Source organism: Betta splendens, chromosome 16 (assembly GCF_900634795.4).
Source record: "Betta splendens chromosome 16, fBetSpl5.4, whole genome shotgun sequence".
Lineage (NCBI taxonomy): Eukaryota > Metazoa > Chordata > Actinopteri > Anabantiformes > Osphronemidae > Betta > Betta splendens.
The window spans coordinates 19366229-19388717 of NC_040896.2; the positions used below are offsets into that span (position 1 = coordinate 19366229).

A 22489-nucleotide genomic window follows, 5' to 3' on the forward strand; every position below is an offset into this window, starting at 1 on the left:
AATGCAGCACTTCATTGTAATGATCGTAGCAAATGTTTTTATTTTTATTACAAAAAGATAAGTGGACGTAAAATAACGAGTGACATTCCTCTACAGTTTAACTGAATTAAGCATTAGTTGGAACAAGTGCTGGGCATTGAAATATATACAACACAGCAGGATTAGGGTGCATAGCTATAGAAGTGAACTCTGGATATTGTAATTACAGTAAACAGTAAAGCGTCAACCTTCCTCTAACACCAAAAGACTAAGGCCAAGAGGAAACTGTACTTCATCGCTTAGAAACTGTACAAGCTACAATCTCTGTTGGGAAAAAGAGTGAATAAACATGGTTGATAACATAGTCTGATGCCTTCACGGTTCATGTGTTGTACTGCCACTGTGCTGCGCTGCATAGCCTGTGTGGTCGCTGATGGTGGGGCTTCTTGCTCTTCCAAATGAAGCCTCGCGATGCCTTCAGGATCACGAGGAAACAGATCTTACTGTACATGTAGAGTAATAGAAGACAACCAGAATCCAGGCTATAATGAGTCAGAAGCCAAAAATCTAAACACAAACCCTTCTTTGATTATATGCAAAACAATATGAAATAGTTATTTTGTGTGTCAAACTAAAATTATAGATTGTGTTTCAGTATGAATTGGCCTCATTGTGGCAACAAGCTGGTGTATATCTGCTGTAACTGGACACAGAAAAAAGTGCTTTTTATGAAACACAACGTGCTAAAAAAAGCGTTTCTAGGAAGTACAGTGTCATAAGGAAAACTCGTCTACATCTTCACAGTAATGTTCCATAGAAATACATTTACATCCAAATGCAAAACCAATCCTGAGAAAATAATCTCTACAAATCAACAATGACCTGTTGTACTGTACGTCAGTGCATTGTCCGTTATGGAATCTCCAGTGTTTCAAAAGTCTTTACAGCAAAGAACCGTAAAAATACATAATTATTTTAAAACATGGCGTCGAAAAAGACAAAGACAAAAGCAGCGTGGGCGTGCCAGCCATGTCACCTTCATGGCATGAAGCAAAAATCTGTATAACAACGACAAAGGTCAGCATGTGGCACCCTTCTCACAGTCAGGCTTTTGGTATACATATATATATTTGGATGTTCAATGGGGCCCGACAGCTTCATGTACCCGATGGTCTAAACGCACCACCAGAGCCCCACTCTGTGGCTCTTAGTGCTGCACAGCCACAAAAAACAACAAGCCAGATAAGGAAATCTGGCGTAAGCAAGGCTCTGGCTGTCATGCAATAAGTATCCATGCAGAACGTCTTAATTCCTTCTGTCTACTCAGTCGGATGCTACTATATGAAATGCAACAGAGGCATCTGGATTGACATCATCAATGTCCACACTTAATCGTCTTTGTTTCTTAAAGCACTTTAGCTTCACCTCTAGTGACCTCCTCCGCTCTATTTTGCCTGTGTCCGATGTAGACATGCAACTTTTATTCTTTCTGCTCCTGGCTTGATGACTGGGCCCCAAGGCCGTGTTTGGCCCCAGCACCGCAGGATACACATGGGGGTCAGAGGCTGAGGTAATCATGTGGGCAACCTCTCGGCTTCATCTGCAGCGGAAACAGGAAAAGGGTTAAGTTCAATTGTTTGAGTCATGACAAGGCAAAAATCAAAGGAGGTTAAATCAATGGTGGCGTCTGGGTGACCTGACGGTGAAGGAAAGTTGTCCTCCCCGGTCGTGGCAAAGTGGAGATCAGACCCCAAAGCAGCGATGGAGCTCCTGGGACGTACGCAGCGGTCACCTGAGAAACTTCTGCGAAGTAAAGCCTGAAGCGAGACACGTTACACTATACAATATCCTTACATCCTTTTTGACCAATTTAATTGTAATATTTTATTTTGAATGAACTAAACAATGTGTTGCGGTATCTTGCCTTGCGTGTCATGGGGCTCGTGGGAGCAGAGGCGCTGCTGTAGAGGCTGAGGCTCGAGTTGGACCTGCTGACAGTCAAACCCTTGGAAGTGCTTCCTGCAGGAGACAAATACTTCTCCTTGATCTTCAGGTTGGTCCGACCTTTTACTGTTGGAGACATAGCAGACGGCTTTAGCTAAAGCGTGTGAAATGATCTGCTGCGATAGTAGTGGACATTAGATATTGCTATACTGTGGGCAGAGTAAGCAAATGTAACACTGACCTCTGCAGGGATCGTTCTTGACCAAGAACTCATCTAGAGCTGTCCAGCCGCCTCCCACTCTGACCATCAGCGTGCTACGCAGGATACGAACCATCCGCAGCTGTTGGGAATCTCCAAACTGCAGCAGAAACAGGATATAGTGAATTTATATCCAAGCAGAGACAGAGACAGAAGATGTCTTATGTTTAACAGCAAATGAAAGCTTCACCCTGTATCTGTTGGCGCTTATTTGCTCCACTTGGAACCTCTTGGGACAGTTGCACTGTGACACTTGGCGGCTCACCTGGAGAAGGCAAAGCAGACGACTGGTTGAGCACATCAGAAGCAGGAACAGTGTGTGCTGTGTGCTGTGTGGCCGTACCTCCTCGTTGATCTGGTCTGCGTCCAGTGTTTTCCTGTACGGATCCCTGCTGGGGTGGAGGGTGCTCACGAACTCATAGTAGTCGATGAAGCCGTCACTGTTCATGTCGAAGATGCTTGCCACTGCATTCATTTCCAGGGAGTTGGTAGGAAATTCTACAAGAGATTGATAATTATTTAATTCTATTGTAAAATATAGATCGATTACAACCTTTACAAGGGTCTTACTGGAGGCCAGGACGTAATCGATTAGCTCCTTCTGGGTGATGCGTCCGTCCTGATCCCTGTCGATGCTCCGAAACACATCTAAGATGCGTGATTTCAAGTGACTGATCCACTGGATGTAACGCTTTCGCCAAATATTAAAGTCAAAGTTGGCAAATTCCTCCATCTGTGCAAAACCAAGAAGAGTGTTTATAACTTTCTAATCCTGAATTCTAAGGACTATTTTGGTGCATTCATATGGCAGCAGAAACTGTTAATACTTTACAGATATGCTATAGTTAAAAGAGCACAATGACCTCATTGAGCATTTGCTGCTGCTGCTCCAGATGGTTTTGTCTCGTTATGGCCAGGAGCCAAAGTTTCTGCCACTGACTGACCAGCTGATTGAGCTGTGGCGTCTGGGGGTCAAGGTGCTCCAGGGGAACAGGTACAGAGGGTTGGAGCTTCTGAGTACTTCTCCTCTCTAAATGAGACAACGAGCAAAAGGAGAGTCTGTGTTGAGTTCACTTCTGTAATATCTGCATTACCCATCAGGCCTTGCAGGACAACTCACTTGTGAGGGGCCGTTTGCGTGGAGAAACTTGTTTAGACGTGCTCTTGTGTTTACAGGATTTTGTAGCATTTTCAACCTCTGGGAACTTTTTATTCAGCTCCTCCATGAACACCTGCAGAATGGGATGATACATGGTGAGCTGCAAAAACGCCACTTAGTGTTGGGAGAATGTAGGAGAAGATCTTACTGCATGCTGTTCAATGAGTTCTTGGTTTCGCTCCGTAGTCTCGGGCAGAGGCTCTTGATCTCTGAGGTTAAGAGATTCCTCCGCTGATGAGATCCAGTCCAGAAGCCTCTGAACTTCCTGTTTTTCGGCATCTATTGCTGCCAGGCTTGTCTGGATTCTCTGCCCCTGCTGCTGGGCCCAGGTCTGAACCTGACTCAGAGAACGAGAAAGGGCAGGAAATTACATCTGTATGTGCTCAAATGTAATTAGAAATCTACAGTAAGTGTTTATTGCTAAAGGTTTATCGGTTACTCACCTCCTCATAACGGGTCTTTGTGACACTCATCCAGGATTTGAGGGTGATTATGGAGTCTGGGTGACAGGAAGCTAGGATCTCCTCACCCAGACACTGGATGTTCTCTAAGTCCGCTGCCTGAGCCTGCAACAGGCTCATTGATTCCTTGCAGTCAAGAAATACATATGGGCCATGTTTTAGAAAAACAATGTCCATCCTGTAAAAATGTGTATGAACTCTGTTTTCCTTGCATGGGCTGACTGCTAATCCCTAATCAGCAGTAACTTGTTGTTTCACAGCAGACACTGACCTCTGACCTCTCTGGAAGAAAGATGGGTCATGTCCCCACAGATACAGATAGAGTATCATCTTTCACTGACCTTGTGTTGTTTGCGGAAGACGAGCAAAGCGTCCTCCTCCTCTGGTATGATGCCGTATTTCAAAATTCTCTCTGCTTCAGTGAGCCGCTCCATGAACGAGTGGACAAGGCCATCAAATTTCTCCGCCTGGTGAAAACAAAGACAGATAAGAATTGGGTTCTGCACATAAGCTTTCAACAACAACAGTTTCATATAAGCTGAATGGTGCATAAATTTTGTCACTATTATAAAAACAGGGATCACGGTAAAGGTCCCTTTACCTGCTGTAGTGCAGCTTCCAGCCTGTCCTGCTTGCTGACTGACAGTTTGCACACAGCCTCCCAGCGACTCTCCAGTTCACCCATCTGCTCCTGCAGCCAGTGGGCGTCAGCTGTGCTGCTCCTGGTCAGGTCCCTCACGGAGCGCCTCAGAGTCCTTATGCATCCAGCGCGCTTCCCCAGCTCCTTCTGGAAAGCCTGAGAGAGGGAAAACAGATAGGAGAACTGAAGTGAAGTGAAGGAAAGGGCTTGCGGAGGGAGGTTATAACTATTTGAATCAGCATCATTATAATTCTACACATTACACATTACTACACACAGCAGGCGTACCTTGTGTTTGTCTATCAGGTTGTTAACCATGTCTTTGTCTCCACCCACAGGAACATCCTCAGCCAGTTGGGGCTCCGCTCTGTACAGCCAGTCATTCAGTGCCTGCAGAGCATCTGTGAATCTGCCTGAAAACAGAAGAGCCTCCTCCAGCTTGTGCTGCCTGAGAAAGTCACATAAAACCCACATGAAGTGACCTTTCTGCTCCACCAGTCAACACACCTGCAGCATGTATGTACAGTACCTCTCTACAGATTTGCCACTGATGGTGTCCCACGTGTCTTTGAGTTCAGCCAGGAGGTTTTCCAGATGTTGTCTGTCGTGGCTGCTTCGAGCCTTCTCGTGGAGGCCGCGGCCACTCTTCAGCGTGGCCTCGTACATGGGCCTCTTGGACCTGAGCAGTTTCTGGAACACCTGATTACAAAGCGGGTGATCAGTAACGGCACGCGTGCATGGTGTGACGGAGCCCTATATTTATTTATAATTAATCACCTTTTGCTCAGTCAGCTGTTGTTTAATCTCCTCGTGGGACACAGCGATCTCTTTATGTGTGTCTAATGTCTGCTCCACTTCGGCCATCCAGTCCACTAGCAGGCACCAGGACTCATTAAACTATGACAGATGACAGGAATGTTAGCTGGTGTGAACCAGTTAGCCAATGATGTTAGCGTTGACATAGTACTGTACCTGCTTCGCGTGCTTTCTGACGTCCTCCAGCGCTCTGCCTCGCTCTGAAGCACACTGCTGCAGCTTTTTGTAGCGGTCCTGGACAGTCATGATGAGGTTGTGGACCACATCGCGGTCCTCCTTCCTGCTCAGCTCGGTCAGCCTGCAGCCCATGTTCTCCACCGTGGTCTTCTTCTCACCGTACCCGTTCACCTCGTTCACAAGCGCCTGTGCGATAAACAGCGTGCCGCGTGTGTCGTTACATCTAAAGCAGAGAGATCACATCATCGGGTATGAAAAGACGCACCCTGTGGTCCTGCAGCTGAGCACTGACTGCATCCAGAACGAAACTGGGAGCCGGAAGGAGCCCAATGGAGTCTTCACATCTGCTCATCTTCGTGAGAAGCTCCTGAACACTGCTGTGGAACTCCTTGGCCAGACTCAGTCCCTCAGTAAGCTTAGCCTGTGGGACACAGTTGTACTGTCATTTACCTGTACTTGTGTTCAAGTTCAAAAGGGGGTAGTTCACAGGAATCACCTTTCGCTCCTGGACTTTACTGTAAACAGACGCCCATTTCAGCTCCAGGATGTACATGTTGTGTTCGGTGCTCGATCCCCGCACTACTTCACTGCTCTCCAGCATTCTGTGGATGGCATTCCTCACATCTGTGTAGCTGTGGAGCTTGGACTCCATCTCACTGCATAATTCCTGCAACAGAAGTGGAAGCAAAATCCATATTTGCACATTATTTTTATTCCTATTCCTCTATTTTCTCTTTAATCCTTATTAATCCTACCAAGTGTGCACTGAGCTTGTCACTGGTGGAGTCTGGCATCCCCCACATGGTCTTGGAGGAGGATAACCTCAGCTCTGTGTTTTCCAGCCACTGCAGAAGATCCTGTAGCTCCATTGTGACATCCTGAACCTGTAATCAAAGAAATGGAGGCAATACAGTCTGAATTATGCCTTTACTTTCAACAATGAGCATAAATGTCTACCAGCCTTCGACTACCATTAATATTAGCACTTGCATGCTATCGCCACAAGAGGGAGACATAATAAAACTTATCAAATACATTATGACCTGTACCTGACTAAGCCTGTTCTCTAGCTCCAACTGCCTGCGCTCTGTCTCACAGCGGACAAACTCCCAGCTTTCATTCAGTTGCTCTAGTCGAGACTGCAGACCGTGCGGACTGTCTCCGGACCCAGTCTCCAGCAGCCCCCTGCCTGCCTGGTGAAGGGACTCCATTGTACGAGCGTGGGACATGACATCATTACGCAAGACCTTGGAGGAGAAAGAAGAGTTAGAAAGTAATGTATCGCAATAGTAATGTGTAATTGCACAACACCAGCACCAACCTTGTGTTTGGCCAGTTCTATTTCACAGGTCTGTAGGTCGATGCTTATAGGCTGGCTGCCCTGCAGCTGTTCAGCCGTACGTGACAGCCATGTGTGCATCTCATCCAGTGTGTTTTGGAACTGACCCAGACCTAGAAGAGCACACTCCAGCTGATGCTGCAGACAGAGTGAGTAGATAGCAGGCGACTTAGCATTATACAGACGAAGGCAGGTAGAATGAGATTTAAAAAGAATCAGGCATTTTACTTAAAGTCGATTACAGTGAAATTTTCACATATTCTCACCTGTCTGTTTACAGTCTCTGACTCCAGGTTGTCCCAGCGCTGTCTGAAGTCACACAGCGGTGAGACTGAGCCTGGACGCTCCGAACCTGGAGAAAGCCGGCACACAAAGCGGTGGTTGAGGCTTTCTATCTCAATCTTCTTCTGGTAAAGTTCTCTCTTAAATTCCTGATAAAAGAAAAAACCTGGGATAAGATTCAGGGCTCATGCTGAGTATACTATGACGTTGTACAAGTGTGTATAGCATTTGGTGTAAAAACTCACCTTGAGATCACATAGCTGCTGTTTTACTGATTCCAGGTCAGTTTCTACCATGAATTCCTCAGTAGACCTCAACTCAGCAGACTTCAACCACTCAAAAAGACCCTATTGGCAAAAAAGCAATGGATTAAGTACTGATACACATATAAGCACAAGATGAACTTATTCTGAACAGGCAGACAGTGATGCTACTGTTAATGTCAGACAGTGACGGCTTGTTCTATATGATGACCAGACTGTACAGTATATACTGTAGATGCTACTGTAATAGATGCACAAACCTGCATAGTGTCTTGATAGTGTAATGACACCTGCAAGGACTCCTCCAGCTTTTTGTGGCATTCGTTCCAGAGCTTGCTCAAGTTGTTCCATGTGCAATAGAGCTACAAACAGCAGAGGACATGAGGTTAGTCAGTACATCATCATTAGAACAAAGTCTGCTTCATTTAATTATATTGTTTACTTCATCCAGGCTCTTTGTTACGTCTGGTTTGTCCGTATCTCCACAAGCTGACATAAGGTCCATTCCCAAAACTCCAAGAGTGTCCAGGTCTCCCTGAAAACTGTCAATATCTTCCCTGAGAGTCTGTAAGTGGAAAAACCAAATGTTTAGACAGCGTCACCGTGGATGATTATGTCCAACAATAGTGCTTCCAGACAGACCTGCATGGTTTCCAGGCTCTGGCGGATGGTTTCAGAGTCTGTCCTGCTAGCATTGAGATCTAAAACTGCCTGCTGAGCTTCACTGAGAGCAGCCGTGACATCGCTGACATCACTCCAGAACTTCACAGACAGATCCAGGAGTTTGAGCAGCCAGCTTTCCCTCTCCTTGGCCTGAGTGTGCGTCTCATCCCACATCTGGGACAGGCTGGACACCTGCTCCTGGATAGCTAAAACCCCAGTATAAACTCGGTATGTCATCTAAATTCATCATGACAATATCTAGAAATACGCCAACCTGCGCCAATGGATCCGTCACCGGATGCTGGAGTGTTGGCCAGGAGCTCATCTGCCTGTGTTTTAATGCTGCTGAGGCCCAGCTCCAGCTTGGACAGCTCAGCCAGGCTGTGCTTATTGTCCTGCAGCTGCTCCTGGATCCTTGGGGTCAGGCCTTGAAGTGAGGTTGGAGTCTGTATACGACCTCGCAGGCGGTCCAGATTCTCTCTGATGAGGTTCATCCTCTCGTTCAGCTACGAACGCGATACGGTACATAAGTTGTCGGCATTGGTGATGTATTTGTCATTAGTCTCTCTTTTGGCTCATCTTACCTGTGTGAAGCGAGGCAAGGACACCTCAAGTAGACTGGCTGACTCTCTGACCCGGTCTCTGATGGCTCTATGCTGCTCCTCAGCCTCTGTCGCTTTCAGGCAGAAGCTTTCACCCTGAATAGGATTTAGCTCTGACAAGCGTTTTGCCACAGAGCAAAGGCGTGAGATTAAAGGCCTGTGCTCTGCTATGGACTCCCTCAGACCCTTAGTAGAGAAGATAGAACAATAGTGTTTTTTAATTACTATTATTATTTAGAAATACTCGCTTAAATATGCAAAGAAATCACATTATCTCATTTTGCATGGCATACAAAACAAAACATACTGTCGTTACCGGTGGAAACAAGCCCAGTGAGGAAGTACATTAGTGAACTAATGAACTCCTTGAACAGAAAAGCTCTTTTAGCCTTAAGAAAATGTTGGCAGACTGTAATGTGTACAAGAACGTCTTTGTTGAGCAGGACAAAAAAGGCTGCCACTGTAATGTGGGGAGGCAGGTTTTCCCCTACCTGCAATAGGTCCTGTTGTTCTCGAAATGCTTCATAGCTAATTGTGTTGAGGGACAGCTGGCCAATAAGGCTTTGAGTTTCCTCAAGCCAGGGTGAAACCTCAGAAAAGCCCTCCTGGAACTGGAGAAGCAGCGACTGAGCGTGCTCAAGCTGCAGCACCACGTGGGAACTGGTGGCTGAGGTGGTGTTGGCCTGTTCCTGTAAGCTGTCTAATCGGGTCTGAGAGATGACAGAAGATGGATGAAGACATTGAAGAGAAGGCGGAAGATGTTTTTCACCCATTGCTTTAATGTGGAGGACATGTTACCCGAAGATCGTCAGTTTCTCCCTCATCGCTATATGTCATCAATACTTCAGCAATCTTCACCATCTTCTCAATGTTGAACCTGTGCTGAAGAATCTCCACGGCCAAAATCTGTAAATTGAATTCACATACCAACATTATTTTGGTACAATGCATAAACTTTATTTCCTCATATTTTCCTTATCATTGAATTTATCTGCTAGATTAGTGTAATTTGCCCGACCTTCTGTTCATAGAGTTGCTCTGCTATGCTCCCTGGATCCAGATGAATGGTTTTTAGCTTTTCAAGACTCAGCGCTGTGTCTCTGAACCAGGACACCTCCTTCACCACGGCCTGTTCCAGCTGTTGGCAAACAACTGCGTCAGCATCATTTAGTAAAAAAAAAAATTGAAAACTGACCTGTAACTCGTCACATTAATGATGGCTTCATCACTATGTAAAATGAAAAGTATGACAATATTATTATTTATGGCAGACATCATTTTCTACAGCCATTCTACGCACATAACCATGTTATATAACCTATATAATTCTAAGCTGTGCGTGTGTCTATACACTTTACCCTCTGTCTCTCAGCAGCACACAGCCCTGCGTCCCCCCCATGGGTCTGTGCTCCTGCCGCACTCAGCAGCTCCCTCTCGATGCGGCTCAGCCACAGGTGGAGGTCCTCCTGGCTGGAGGTGCAGCGACTGGAGGCCTCCATGGCCTGCTCCAACCTCTGCGACACGTCCAGGCTGCTCAGACTCAGCACCGAGCAACGGATTCGCAGAGCGTCCATTTTCTCCTGCACCTGCTGGGCTTCTTCTTCTGAAAAAGAAGTATCCAATCACACAATATGACCAATGTGCTTCTTTATAAAGGTCTTGGCAAAAATGTATTAGCTCAACAATGCAATGATTTTAAATAGTACTGTACTGAAATATGTTTTTATTTATTATATTTTTTAATTAGATTTAAAGTATTACCAGAAATAGCTGCCATTAGATCCTGACCCGATTCCTGTATTTTCCCTAACTCAGTAGTTTTGATTTGAATTTCTTCAACAATAGCCTGTAAAATACAGCAAACATTATATTTATGTATTTAAAAATGTCCTAAAATCTACTGAATGGCTCATTGAAGTTTTTAGACCTTGGCCTGATCTGTAGCGTCTGACAGATGTAGCATCACTCTCTCAGCATTGCGTAGTTTAGCTAATGTCTGTTCCACAGATATAAGCCATTGCTGCAAGCCGTCCACTCCTTCCTGGAAGAGCTTTGCCTTTGGAAGGATGAGCTCCAGGCTCGTCCTCCTATAAACAAAATGTCCACAGGTGAGTAAGCTCATTCACTGTATCATTCAAAGAGCGGCACCACGTGAAGCTGGGCCATTGGCAGTAACGGTAGCCGACCTCTGCTCTGCCTCCAGCTGCAAGGTCTCCCACTTCTGTTTGAGAGCGGAGAACTTGACCTTTGCCTGTTCCCTCTCTTCTCCACTTTGAGCCTCTACGAGGCAAGGGCCATTCAACATCATAGAGTCCATACTGTGCTGACGGTCTGTCAGGAGGCGCTGCAAGAGCTATTAAAGACAGGCATAAATGAGTCGAAAAGGACTAGAAAATTTTCCCAGAAATCAGAAATCAGAAGTGTTTTTAGCAGGTATTTAGATTTTATGTGAGATTCATCTTGTCACTACCTGTGGTGAGACTGAATATGTATTGTGCTTGTTTATGCCTGCTTTTGTCTCCGTGTGGAGGAAGTGCTGTCTCGTGTATCACTCTTTTGTTAGCAGCCAGGCAGGTTTCGCCTCATCCCAAGCTCACACAATGGGGGTGAAGACTGCCGGAGGATAAGAAACTTGCCCGCTTTTTCGTAGCCTCGGGAAATGTACACACAGTCTTACTGAGGCTCATTGACGCAATGAATGCCACCCATTCTAGGCTCAGAGGAGTTTATTTAATATGATAGGGTGCTACTGTCTTGTCAGTTCACACTGAAATTCATCTTCACAAATGAAGCAGTTGAACCTATTCCATGACCTCATCCTACCGAGATTCTTTGTATTGCAATAGTGAAGATATCGTTCGGTGTTGAGATGTGAGTGAAAACACACCTTTTGCTCCTGAAGCTGCGCTTTTACCACTTTCACCTCTGATGACGGGGGCTTCTGATTGGCTGTGAGCTCTTCTATCTCACACACCCATGTGAGCAGGGCTTCCAGATTTTGGAGGAAGGTGTCTGAGTCCGTTGACACATCCCTCAGTGTCAGGGCAGGTGGCTTTCCCTTCACAAAGAATATTAAAAAATGTGTTTACTTGTAAATACTATATATGACGAAGTGCTCAGCTTTACTTTGACTTTTACTTTTTTACATCACAAACATACCCTCCATCTGTCCAGACTTGAATCCTGGTCAGAGCTTAAGTAACCATCACCTTGGAGCTGCAAAATGAACATTTCTCACGTTTGAATTCAGATCAACCACTGAGTCATCAATTAGTTTTTATAGAAAAGAAATGATAGAATGAAGTTTAGGTTTATCTGGAAGAGCAAGGAATGAAATGGAAGACAGAGTTAAGTTTTGGATGATAAATGAAGGGATTTCAATTCAACCTCAGCAAGTTCCTCGGCCACTCCGTTTAGGACTCTAACGGTTCTGGTAACTATTGGGTCCCCTCCTTTGTCTCCAGATGGATACTCAGTCACTTCCACAATTTCAGTTACAACCGTCTCCGTCACCTCTGTCACCTCTGTAACCTCACGTGATGCCACAGTCTTCCAAGACCAGGGACTTCCCTCTCTGGAGTCCCTTCTTTGGAAGCTGGCCCTTCTCTCTGCAGCACTCTTGTCTGAGTGAGCCAAGGGGGATCTGGCAAAGTCTGGGGGTACCGTTCTCCTTGTTAGCGTCCCATTTCGGGAGGTTTTCATTGGCGAGGGGCTGCTGTGCCAAGCATTCTCCAGAGTACTAGTGCTCCTGATCGTTGAGGCGGGAGAGCTGCGAAGTGGTTTATCTGAAATGGGAGTAACAGTCCCCCCTTCCCTCCTACAGTCGATTTCCTGTGCCTCCTTTTCTTTCTCCACTTCTCTGCCCTTGTCCGTATCCTCCCTGGGCTTGTCTTTAATGGCTTCCTCTTGTTTGACCTCGCCATGCTGCTCTGGGGGTTGCCACTCTCTTCGTCGTTGGTAGCACTCCTTTAGGAAGTCCTCGTCCGACCTCACATGCTTGGACTTCTGGCCCAGACAGCTGGGTCGGCTGATGAGGTTACCCATAATCCTTCAGCCCAGAGGCTAATGAGGTGATAGCTGAGGTAAGGCCCCCTGGCCATGCATGCGGGAGATCCTTCAGCTACCTAAAATAAGACAAGGGCGCTCTGAGTCAACACACAGTGGAAGGTTGCAACATACTAACATACTACTGTACCACTTGCCACACGCAATTAAGCACCAAATTCCACAGCTTACATTTTAACAACCCACTAGAAAACAACAATGAAACCAGACCATGTGCATTTCAGTGCCAACATTGCTCTTTCCTTGGCACTAAACAACCAGCAGAGATACAGTACTTGGCCAGGATAGCCCTCACTTCTTTGTCTTCCCTCCGACCACATACACACACGCTCCCCTTTATCTCACTTCATCAAACGGCATATTCTGGGCTTAGAAATCAATGTGACAGGCTTGTTGAGAATCCTACTGTTGAGCCTGGCACCAAGATCTGGTGGCAATCAGCCAACATTTTCTTTCATTCAGCCTGGACAAATTCTTGGAAAATCATCAAGGCCTGATCCGATATGACAACCGTAAAAACGCAAACATCGCCGTATTTGTCTTGGGCGACAATAAGAGGTTGTTTGGAGCGGGAGTAGGGTGGTGGTTCTAATAACAATAGTGTTGGTAATATAACAATATTTGTAGCTTTTTTGTTTAGTAGATGATAAACGATTGATAGCAAACCATATAATCCCTATTATGAAAAACAATTATGCTTATGCTTGTTTACTAATAATGTCTTCCGCCTTTTTGTCGTAGAATCTTTCCTCATCGCTACAAGTGGCTGAACATTTCTATTTTTAGCAATGATCTCAGCAACAATTTGTTTTACTAAAAGTAAGCACGTTACTGAAATAGAAAACACTGTGTCTACGGTGTCTGAGTTCACCTCAGCTAAGTGTCTTTATTGTTTTGACAGAAGGGTTAAAGGTCGATACGATTATCTTGGTCTACAGGAGCTGAGGTAAGCCCATTGGGAGATCACAGGGAGGGTTCCTGTTGATGCTGGGTCCTCCCATTGAGGCGGGCTTCAACCGGTCCATTCATAATTATACAGGTCAACTCAGGTCATGCTCGGCAACTAAGGATCTGCTGGGGGGCAATATGGTTCAACAGTGTGCAAATCTAAATGTTGGCTGCTTCTCAAGATATTGAGAATGTTTTTTTTCTGGTGTGATTTTGCCTGTGTTTATTGGAAACTGTGAATGTATATGTACAGTAGATAGATGAAATAATGCTGACTATGCAGCTCTTGCAGCCTTTCCTGAGGTGCGACACAAAGGCAGTCTGCAAAGAGGAGCACACACTGAGCTCCTGTTTATATCCCCCTCATATCAGATCTGATGTGTGTCTCCCAAAAGTGAAGTTAATTAAAACGAGGACATGCCATAATCTTTACTAAATGAAAATCTAAAAGTGAAGCTAGTTTGATGTGACACCTCACATGTGTATCAGGACAGTAATTACTAACATCGCTCATGTCTCATCGGAGCAGATGATGCAGTGAGAGGGTCCACAGGGGAGTACACAGTCAGATCAGAGAGTGGTGCCCAGACAAAGCCCCTGTCCCATGGATCAATGATTACCCAGTTAGCTCAGATCACTGCCCCAAGATCTCCAGAGGAGGGAAGAGAGAGCGTCTGTGGCCGTGTCCACATGGGTTAACAATTCGAGAGAGGGTGTGTCGTGTCTAGTTACTGCTCCACATGTGAGGTTGTTTGCTAAATTACATGCTTGTCTCAACATTGGTCTCACTGTGTGTGAATATGCTGAGTAACCATTATCATATTCTGGAAATAAATAAATATAAAGATATTTATGGTAATATTTGTCTGCTGGGTTTACTAGCTGTGATCTACACTTCAGAGAATGAAATAATTCATTCACAAATTATGTGTTGGCCCCCAAAAAAAACAGAATATAATTCCGTACTTTATTCAACCATCAGAGCAAACACCCTCATACAGTAACATGGCATAGCAATATGCTTGTATCTACAATATTCACTGCTCACTTTTTGGCACAACAAAGGCAGAAGCAGTCTGTTTAACTCATATTGCCGATGACCTAATCATCCCATCTCTTAAGCTACTGTGAAATGACCCCTCATTCAGCCCTGCCCTTTCTGTGCTCTCAGCAGATTTATGAAACATGACAGCATCCATTTCCTGATGAATTAGATTACTACTATAGCCCAGGGACGCACGTAATATAGAATCAAACGTAAGATGAATGGAGGAAAACAAATATTTAACGCCTTAGTCATAAAACGAAACCAAAGTACTACACAGACGACGTAATATGTATATGTTTAAAGAGGCTCTTTGTGAGTGGGTCTGTAATTTGAAGCAGAACAATAATCATCAATCACAACAGTAGAGACCCATAATGTTTTGTCACTGCTGTGTGTCTGTCTCTAGTCAAGGAGGTCCTGAAGTAGTAATCAGGGTAGTGGGCCCTAATGAAGGACGGCAGCTGTGCATTCACCCATGAGACTCATAACATTTTAATGTGGATATATGCAAGGTCTCACATTCATCTCAAAGCCTGCTGTCTAAACACCCACACACAGAATCACTGCATAGAATAAAATGTCTGCATTACTCAGATGATGTTTACAAATACAACTTATTTAAATATAAACTTACATGAGAATGATCCATTCACACTGGTGCTGTTTGGACTGTTCCTGCCACACTCCTACTTTTTACTCAAATAGAATAATCCCCTCGGTTACAGTCCTACAGTTCTTAGTACAGTTGGACATCAAAGTCCAAAACCTACGTCTAACTCTGTCTAAACCATTACAGTGATACTGGCACTTTTGGCGGTTTGAGCCTTGCGTGAACCACACTTACCCAGAAACACAGTTGAGCACAACAGCATGAGTAAAGGAATCCAGCCGGCCCTCAATTACCATTCAAAAAGGAGAGAAAGGAGAAAAAAAAATCCAGCTTTGTCTGAGCATCCCTTGAACGGCCTCCCAACTCCAACATCCCAAACTGAAGGCTCGCCGCACACACAAGCTTCCTCCCTCCAACAAACACTCAATCAAGCCTGCTCATTCACACTTGCTTACATACAAACACACTTTCTGAGCACACTCACCCATGCTCTGATAACTCATGCTTTCCCGTTGCCCACAGTCACAGGCAAACAATGTCCTCCTCTACCCTCACAGCGCACCCCTCCCCTCATTCCGCCTCTCCTCCCACCAGCTCTGCTCCTCTCCCTTTCTTCTTTGTTGTGGGAGCCGCGATAGAGGAATTCCTTCCTTGTTAATGCCACCGCAGACAGGATAGTGCACCCGGATGGAGACAATGTATTCCAACGGCTCAGTTGCACTCCCACGACTCCCGGCCAAGAGCAGTTTCCACACGGAGGTCAGATTGTGCTGGATCCATATTGTGGCACGGCGATGGCATTCTCGGGGACGCTTGTGCTGCTCAGGTTGCTCCTGTGCCGGGCAGCTAGGCGGCAAAGTGCCTCCGTCACCTTCCCGGGGCTTTATCGCTCACCCTCTCCCCCTTCTCAGCCAACAAAGCCCCTCCTCTGGGTCCTACTGTGGCTCAGAAACTCCATGCTGCTACAGCTTGAAAAATGGGACGGGGGCAAAAAAAGAAAGAGTTTTCTAAAGACCCCGCGGGCCGCCCTTGAAACATTCACATGTTAAGTGACAGCTGCCTCGCTGCCGATTCTCTCGCTCGATGGCGAAGTGCAGGCTACAAAAGGAGGGTCCCACACCCACTCTGTTACCTACCCTCTCACACATTCACCCCCAACCCCCTTAGCAGTTCTTCCTTCCCATTCACAGCCAGTGCAGCAGTCGCCACAGCAGCAACAAAGACAACTAATTACTGTAAAACATCGCACATTACTTTTCAATTCACTCAGCTCAGAAACAAAAGGAGATGGAAGAATGATGGAAATATGGAGAAAGAAAATAGAGAGAGATGGAAAGATAATAGTGAGTCCTCTGGCATTGGAAAGCAAAGGAAGGACCCCTATGGTAAAATTCTATCATGCTCCATTTCAGTAAGTCACAATATTTGTATTAGAAATGCAGCACCACAAGAACTTAGCATTCAGACAACAGCTGAACACAGTCTGGAGCTAAACCATGTGACCTTTTTTCTGAGGAATGAATTCAGGGGTTTTATTCATCAGCTCATTTGTGTAGATGTGGTACAAATGAAAGCGAAGCGAATGTACAGGTGACAAACAGTTTTCACGCTCCAAATCCTTCGGTTCCGTTTCCTTGTGTCTGCCTCCAACGAGCCACATAATCAACCGATCACCTAATCCACCAAATGCACACACGCATGTACAGTGCACACCCACACACTCCGCTCTGCCAGCAGAGTACCAGCCACTCAGCTAATCGTCAAGGTCAATAGGATTAGGTAGAAGGAGAAGCAGAGACTTTTTTCTAACCAATCTGAATGGGTTTTAACAATTTACATTAAATATGATTTTGCACAGCTTCACATTCTGTTCATGAGTAGGGGGGAGGTTCACGTTTCTTCTTCTCTGCATTCCACTGTACATGCAGATGCATCATCTCATGAAAAATCACATAATCAATACCACTTATCCAGTGTAAATGGATTTACTGTGTTACATGTGAAGGTAACGTATTTGAATCTGTCAATGCAAACTATATTAGTTTGTCATGAAATGTGTGCAGAGTCCCGATTGCGATGGAGTGTACTGAAAGTCCACAAGCAGGTTGCATCTTTTTTGCATGAAACACAGTTAAACACAGTTTGTAGCTTTATGCTTTTGCTCCTGTGAGCAGGAAGCATTTACTATATCAGCTTTACCACATTATCTTGTTAAAATCCAAACAATTCAATTTAGTACCAACGTTGTAGTAGAGCTAAAGCTCATCTGCATGAAAGCAAAAGCTGCTTAAATAAATAATGAGGCAGTGCTACGGTCAAGGTTACAATTAAGAACAAACGCAACTGGTTACAGTACTCAGCGTTATTTATTTTCTTATTACAATTATTCGTGTTTCTAATTCCATAACTACATTACTGCATAGCAATCTGTGGTCAGCACCGTAGTAGCTAGACTAAACTGTTAATTACTATTCAATTTCTGGAAGATAAAATTCTCTTCATGAATTATACTGGTAGAGGGAATGTAAAAATGAGTTGAACAATTTGAAGTCTCTTCATTATGGCCCAATGTTAACTCCCACCCACCACCAGCTATAATTGATACTAATCAACATAAAAGCAAAGGTGGAAAAAGGTAAAACTGAAACTAAAACAGTCACTGGAACCAGAGTCAGTGAGTGGTGTGAATAGAATGGCCTCCTTAGGGTCAAGTTATTTGACCCCTGTGTGAATTCCCCTTCAGGTGTTTGGGCAGACGTTACACTCAGCTCTGTCCCTGATGTGGAACACACACGGCTGACAGTTTAGCCATAAACAATGCACAGTTGTTTCTTTGGCTCAGTGGACGAGCTAATGTCTGTCGCCGTTTAATGAAAGCGTAAGACCCACATTCCCCGTCCGCCTTTTGTCTCTCTGAAAGGAGCTGGCAGTGATGAGACACCACTTGCCAGGAAGAGGCTGTTGTAGAGCCACGACACCTGATCCTGGCTTTCAGCATCCCTCGGCCCCCTCTGTACCAATGAAATGATGTCGCCAAATCCCCTCTGTCCGTTTCACAATGGGTGCGCGCAGAGGTGCACGCACAGTTCTTGATGAGACAAGAGCTGATGTGATTGAGCAACAAAGGGGACAATGAACTATGCAGTGACGTTAGGCGCTATAGAGCATGATGAGCATTATAGATGCGAAAACAACTCACCTCTCATTCAGTTGTACATAAAAATTGTGATAAAGGAGGAGATGTAGGATCGGAGGCTAAATCACAGGAGCCTTGAAGGTTCCAAGACTAAAGACGGATCCTGCAGGCTTGTTTTCCCCTCCTCTGCTATCTCAACTTCTCTGCTCCCTTCAAATTAAATAAGACCTCAATGGCTCCTCTACAGAACATGGTAATTAGTCCTCTTATTGAGAAATGGGGGCGTCTTTTAAGGGCCGAGCCAGAAGCACCATTCAGCGTGCACATCGTCATTTATCACAGAGTGCATGAAAGGCCGCTGGGCTTCCCTCCTGGGTGTCGCAGACCCCACTGGGCTGCCTGGATACTGGAAATCGCAGTCACGGGTCTGCGAGAGGGAGATTTAGTTACTTGGTGTCAGGGGAGTTCAAGCACGTCATCTTCCTCTTGGTTAATTCAGTGACTCCCAGTAAGAGAGGATTTACAGCCATAGATCTGCATTTTGCACCGAGCACAGGAAGAAGCCCCACGTCGCCATTAACCCCCACAATGTGTGCGAATCAAAACCCTCTTGTGAAAAAAAGACTAGCTAAAGTGCCGTAAGAGGAAAATCAATCTGACATGCCAAACAAGAAGAAAAACTCATGATTTAGTCCCAACTTAAGTCAACAAGCTGTCTTTTCCGCTTTCTTGCTCGGTTTGTAGGTGATTTGCAGCAAGAACAACAGGGCCTTGTTTGTAAGGTACGGCCACGGCGGAGGGCAGAGAATGTGTTTGCTGGCTGTCAGACACAGAGACGAGCATAAAGGGCTGTGAGCTGCTCAGACCTCTTCTGGACTGTTTGTAGCTTGTGTGTCCCAGACTTATTAGGGATGCAGCATCTGCTACAGACCCAGGGAAACCGGAGACCTTTAAGAGACGGACAGCTTTTATCCACACGAACAACATCAACGGGGGGGGGGGGCGCACACAGGAGAACTTTTGACCTTTGCCCGACAGTCAGTGAAGAGATGTCTCTTTTGACGTGGCAATGACTTAATGTTTAGACACAGCGGAAAAAAGGGATTGAATTTTACATTTCAAATGTATATTGCCTATGTCTGACAACCTCATCCTGGAGGTTCATATGCATCACAGTGTTCACGCTGGTGTTAATGAGCAGGTGTGTACGTCTCTCTCTTGTGTATTGTATAAGGGCCTGTATATAGGAGTTGACTGAGGACGTCCTCATTCACGCTGCTAACTAACGAGTCCCTCAGGCCCAGACTGAGTGAGCAGTGCAGCAGACCTCCATGACAGAGGTTGGTGGTTGCATGTAGCATGATGAAGACGTGGCAGAGACCAAACACCCAATTACTGGATACACGCTAGGAATATAAGCAAAGCACTAGACATGCTAATAGCATGTGTCATCAGTCACCAGGGGAACAGTGGCTGGTCAGACGTTGGTGCTGCACAATAAACAGCAAAGTTCTGCCAAAAGCACAAAGAAACTACCAACATTCATGTACTGTAACGCATGGGGAAAGTTCTACATCCTCTAGGTGTCTTCTTTTTTAGTTTGAGATTTTATCCATAAGCAATAAAACACACTCGTTCATTTAATTTGATGCACCTTAGGGAGCTGCCTTGTAACCATGGTTACTCTTCAGCAATTCATTTACAGGATCTGACTTTGTCCCACCAGGATCAAATCAAGCGCTAACACCATTGCTGTAATTGGGTCTTAAACCCTTAATTAAATATTGATATAAACGGTTGCATGACTAAAATCTACAGTTGTGTTAAATAAATGCCACAATAGTCCGATTGGTGCTTTTACCATACAGACCCAGCTCTTCTCTCTTTTGCCTCTTCTTCCCATCGGAGTCTAACGTCCTTTCAGAGTGTGCACTCATGTGTGCAGGGGGCCTCCAAGCACTTTTCTAGCCTCTCTGTCCAGTCCAAGCACAATAGCGGCCGATTCCTCAGCCGCTGTGTTTCACTGTGGCCCAAAGCAGCCTCCCTGCATGAGCGGAGGAGGACCACCTCAGCGTCTGTCTGAGAATGTTGGACCCTAAATAAGTGCAGGTTCACCGACTTGTATGAGTCATGAGTTGATTCTCCTCTTTCTTGGGCTGCTTTGCTCTCAACGGTCACCAATCTGCACTGACTCCATTGGGAAGGTACTGTATGATGGTGCAATGAATTGGTGCTCCATGGGGAAAATGACACAGAAACCCACACCACAAGGAAGCAGGACTATTTACACAGTGGTGTTGGAGTTAGAGCATCTTGAACAGAGGTATATACTGTAGTGTAACAAAAATGAATGCAGAGAGACAGCGGTAGAATGTAGAGTAAATTCAACTGACCCTGGGCTCCAGTGCTGGTAGCCTCATCTCCATGCACTTCAGCCATTGTCTCAGTGCTCTGATTTGACCCCTGAACTCACTCTGCCATTGGCTCAAGTCCTCCACCTCCCACCTAGAACAGAGAGGCAATGCACAGTGCACTGTTGTGTTTACCACATTTTACTATTCTGATTATACAAAACCTGAAAGACGTGTCATTTGACCAAACGATAGCTTGTTGATGTGTGCAATATCCTACTTAGGGACCATCTTTGTTTTTCTCTTGGATTGTACATTTGTGTAGTTGCCAACTGCAGACACATCAACCAACTGTAAACAATACTGATCAGCTGTCATCGCAAGCTGTGTGTTTTGTTTAGGTTAAATGTTAAATAATGATTTATTCCTCTTAGACCCAGTTTGTAAACACAGTGAGTTCTTAGTCTACGTGTACCTACAATTTTATTGTATTTTATTCCTTTTAGTTCTTTTAAATTTTTAATTTTATTTAAATGTTATGTTGGAAATGGCATTTTGATTGTACTTTTATTATGTTCTATTCTTTTATTCTATCTTATTTTAAATAGTTAAGCACTTTGGTAAGTCTGCTGTTTTCAAAGTGCTCTAAAAATAAAGTTGACTTGACTTGACTTGACTACTGCATAAACACGTCTCTTTTGTTTTTACAATCTGCCTCTTAGCAAATGCAGTGCAAATGGTGACAGACGTAACCATGGTCATACCCTGATCTCTGGTCCTGTGAAGTAGGTGTTGAGGATCCAAGAAATTCACTTTCTTTCTCCTGCAAGAAAAAACAAAATATTCTTGCACCAATTCCTGTCTTTTTCTTTTGGTGTTGCAACAATTCATGACTGACTTAAAGTGGGATTCTGTGATTTCTATGTTTTGTGTTCTTACCCTTCTGTCCCCAGCTTCTATTTGAGGGAGAGCTGGGAGTGATATGGTCATATCTGAGTAGTCAAGGGAGCTGAGAGAGGAACTCTGGGAGTTTAGGGCCCCGTTGGTTCTGTTGGCTGGCTCCTCCATCAAACCCAGTGACTAACAGAAGAGCAGGATGTACAGTGTGCATATGTTTGAAAATATTGCATCTACTGTAAGTAATCAGGCAAACTGAAGTAGTAAGAAATAATTCTAATAATAACAATAATCTGTGAATTTTTTGAAATATAATCTATATGTATGATAAATTGCTTTGTTCAGACTGTTATTAGACTAAAAACACCTCATCATTGTTCTAAAAATGATGACTGGCAGCAGACCAAGCATTGGATCAATGCTGTAGAGAGGTCACCTTTCCCTAGTGATGAGTGTAAAATGGTCAAATGCTGCCCCCATGTGGCAACAAAGTTCAATTACAACCAGCAAATCAACAGAATTTGCACAGCATTGGCTTTACGTTTTCTGTTTTTCCTGTATATAGTACTTGGTCCCTTTCGGTGCAGTGGTAAAGATAATAAAATATTTTACTGTGTACATTTAAGCACACTAAGTAGGCGTAGTATAATTTGTGACATGTGTAACGTATTATTACTTTGTATATATTCACTACACATTAACCTATAGAACTGTACACCTGTGCTCTAACTGTGGTGTCTACATGGAAGGATGGAAAGAAGCCTAACGTTGCAGTTAATCCCTAATGTGCCATCTGTTGTTCACAAGTTGTAAAACATATTTAACCTAAAATGTCTTCAGATGCATAAAT

At 44.8% G+C, this 22489-nt stretch overlaps 1 protein-coding gene across 5 annotated transcripts; it reads right to left on the bottom strand.

Moving 5' to 3' along the window:
* Positions 1 to 20: 20 nt before the first annotated feature.
* On the bottom strand, positions 21 to 22065 carry macf1b (microtubule actin crosslinking factor 1b). 5 transcript variants are annotated; one of them, XM_029129544.3, is made up of 41 exons: positions 21682 to 22065; positions 21507 to 21565; positions 20785 to 20896; positions 11744 to 11800; positions 11472 to 11642; positions 10771 to 10937; positions 10512 to 10671; positions 10346 to 10430; positions 9943 to 10187; positions 9603 to 9722; positions 9383 to 9490; positions 9076 to 9294; positions 8567 to 8770; positions 8257 to 8488; positions 7962 to 8188; positions 7762 to 7884; positions 7580 to 7681; positions 7302 to 7403; positions 7041 to 7205; positions 6757 to 6912; positions 6485 to 6682; positions 6191 to 6319; positions 5932 to 6102; positions 5701 to 5856; positions 5415 to 5621; positions 5220 to 5339; positions 4972 to 5141; positions 4731 to 4890; positions 4404 to 4598; positions 4144 to 4269; positions 3785 to 3928; positions 3490 to 3678; positions 3303 to 3414; positions 3046 to 3212; positions 2753 to 2915; positions 2526 to 2680; positions 2373 to 2447; positions 2165 to 2282; positions 1904 to 2049; positions 1676 to 1796; positions 21 to 1579 (listed from the first exon to the last, which is right to left on the bottom strand). In XM_029129544.3, exons 1-41 carry the CDS (start codon positions 21808 to 21810, stop codon positions 1554 to 1556), a joined length of 5991 nt encoding a protein of 1996 aa, XP_028985377.2. In that variant the 5' UTR covers positions 21811 to 22065; the 3' UTR covers positions 21 to 1553. The 5 variants fall into 5 exon arrangements, with proteins under 5 accessions (XP_028985377.2, XP_028985373.1, XP_055359439.1 ...); XM_029129540.3 differs by lacking the exons at positions 21507 to 21565; positions 21682 to 22065 and adding an exon at positions 11972 to 12708; XM_055503464.1 differs by lacking the exons at positions 20785 to 20896; positions 21507 to 21565; positions 21682 to 22065 and adding exons at positions 11972 to 12708; positions 15740 to 16337.
* Positions 22066 to 22489: the final 424 nt, after the last annotated feature.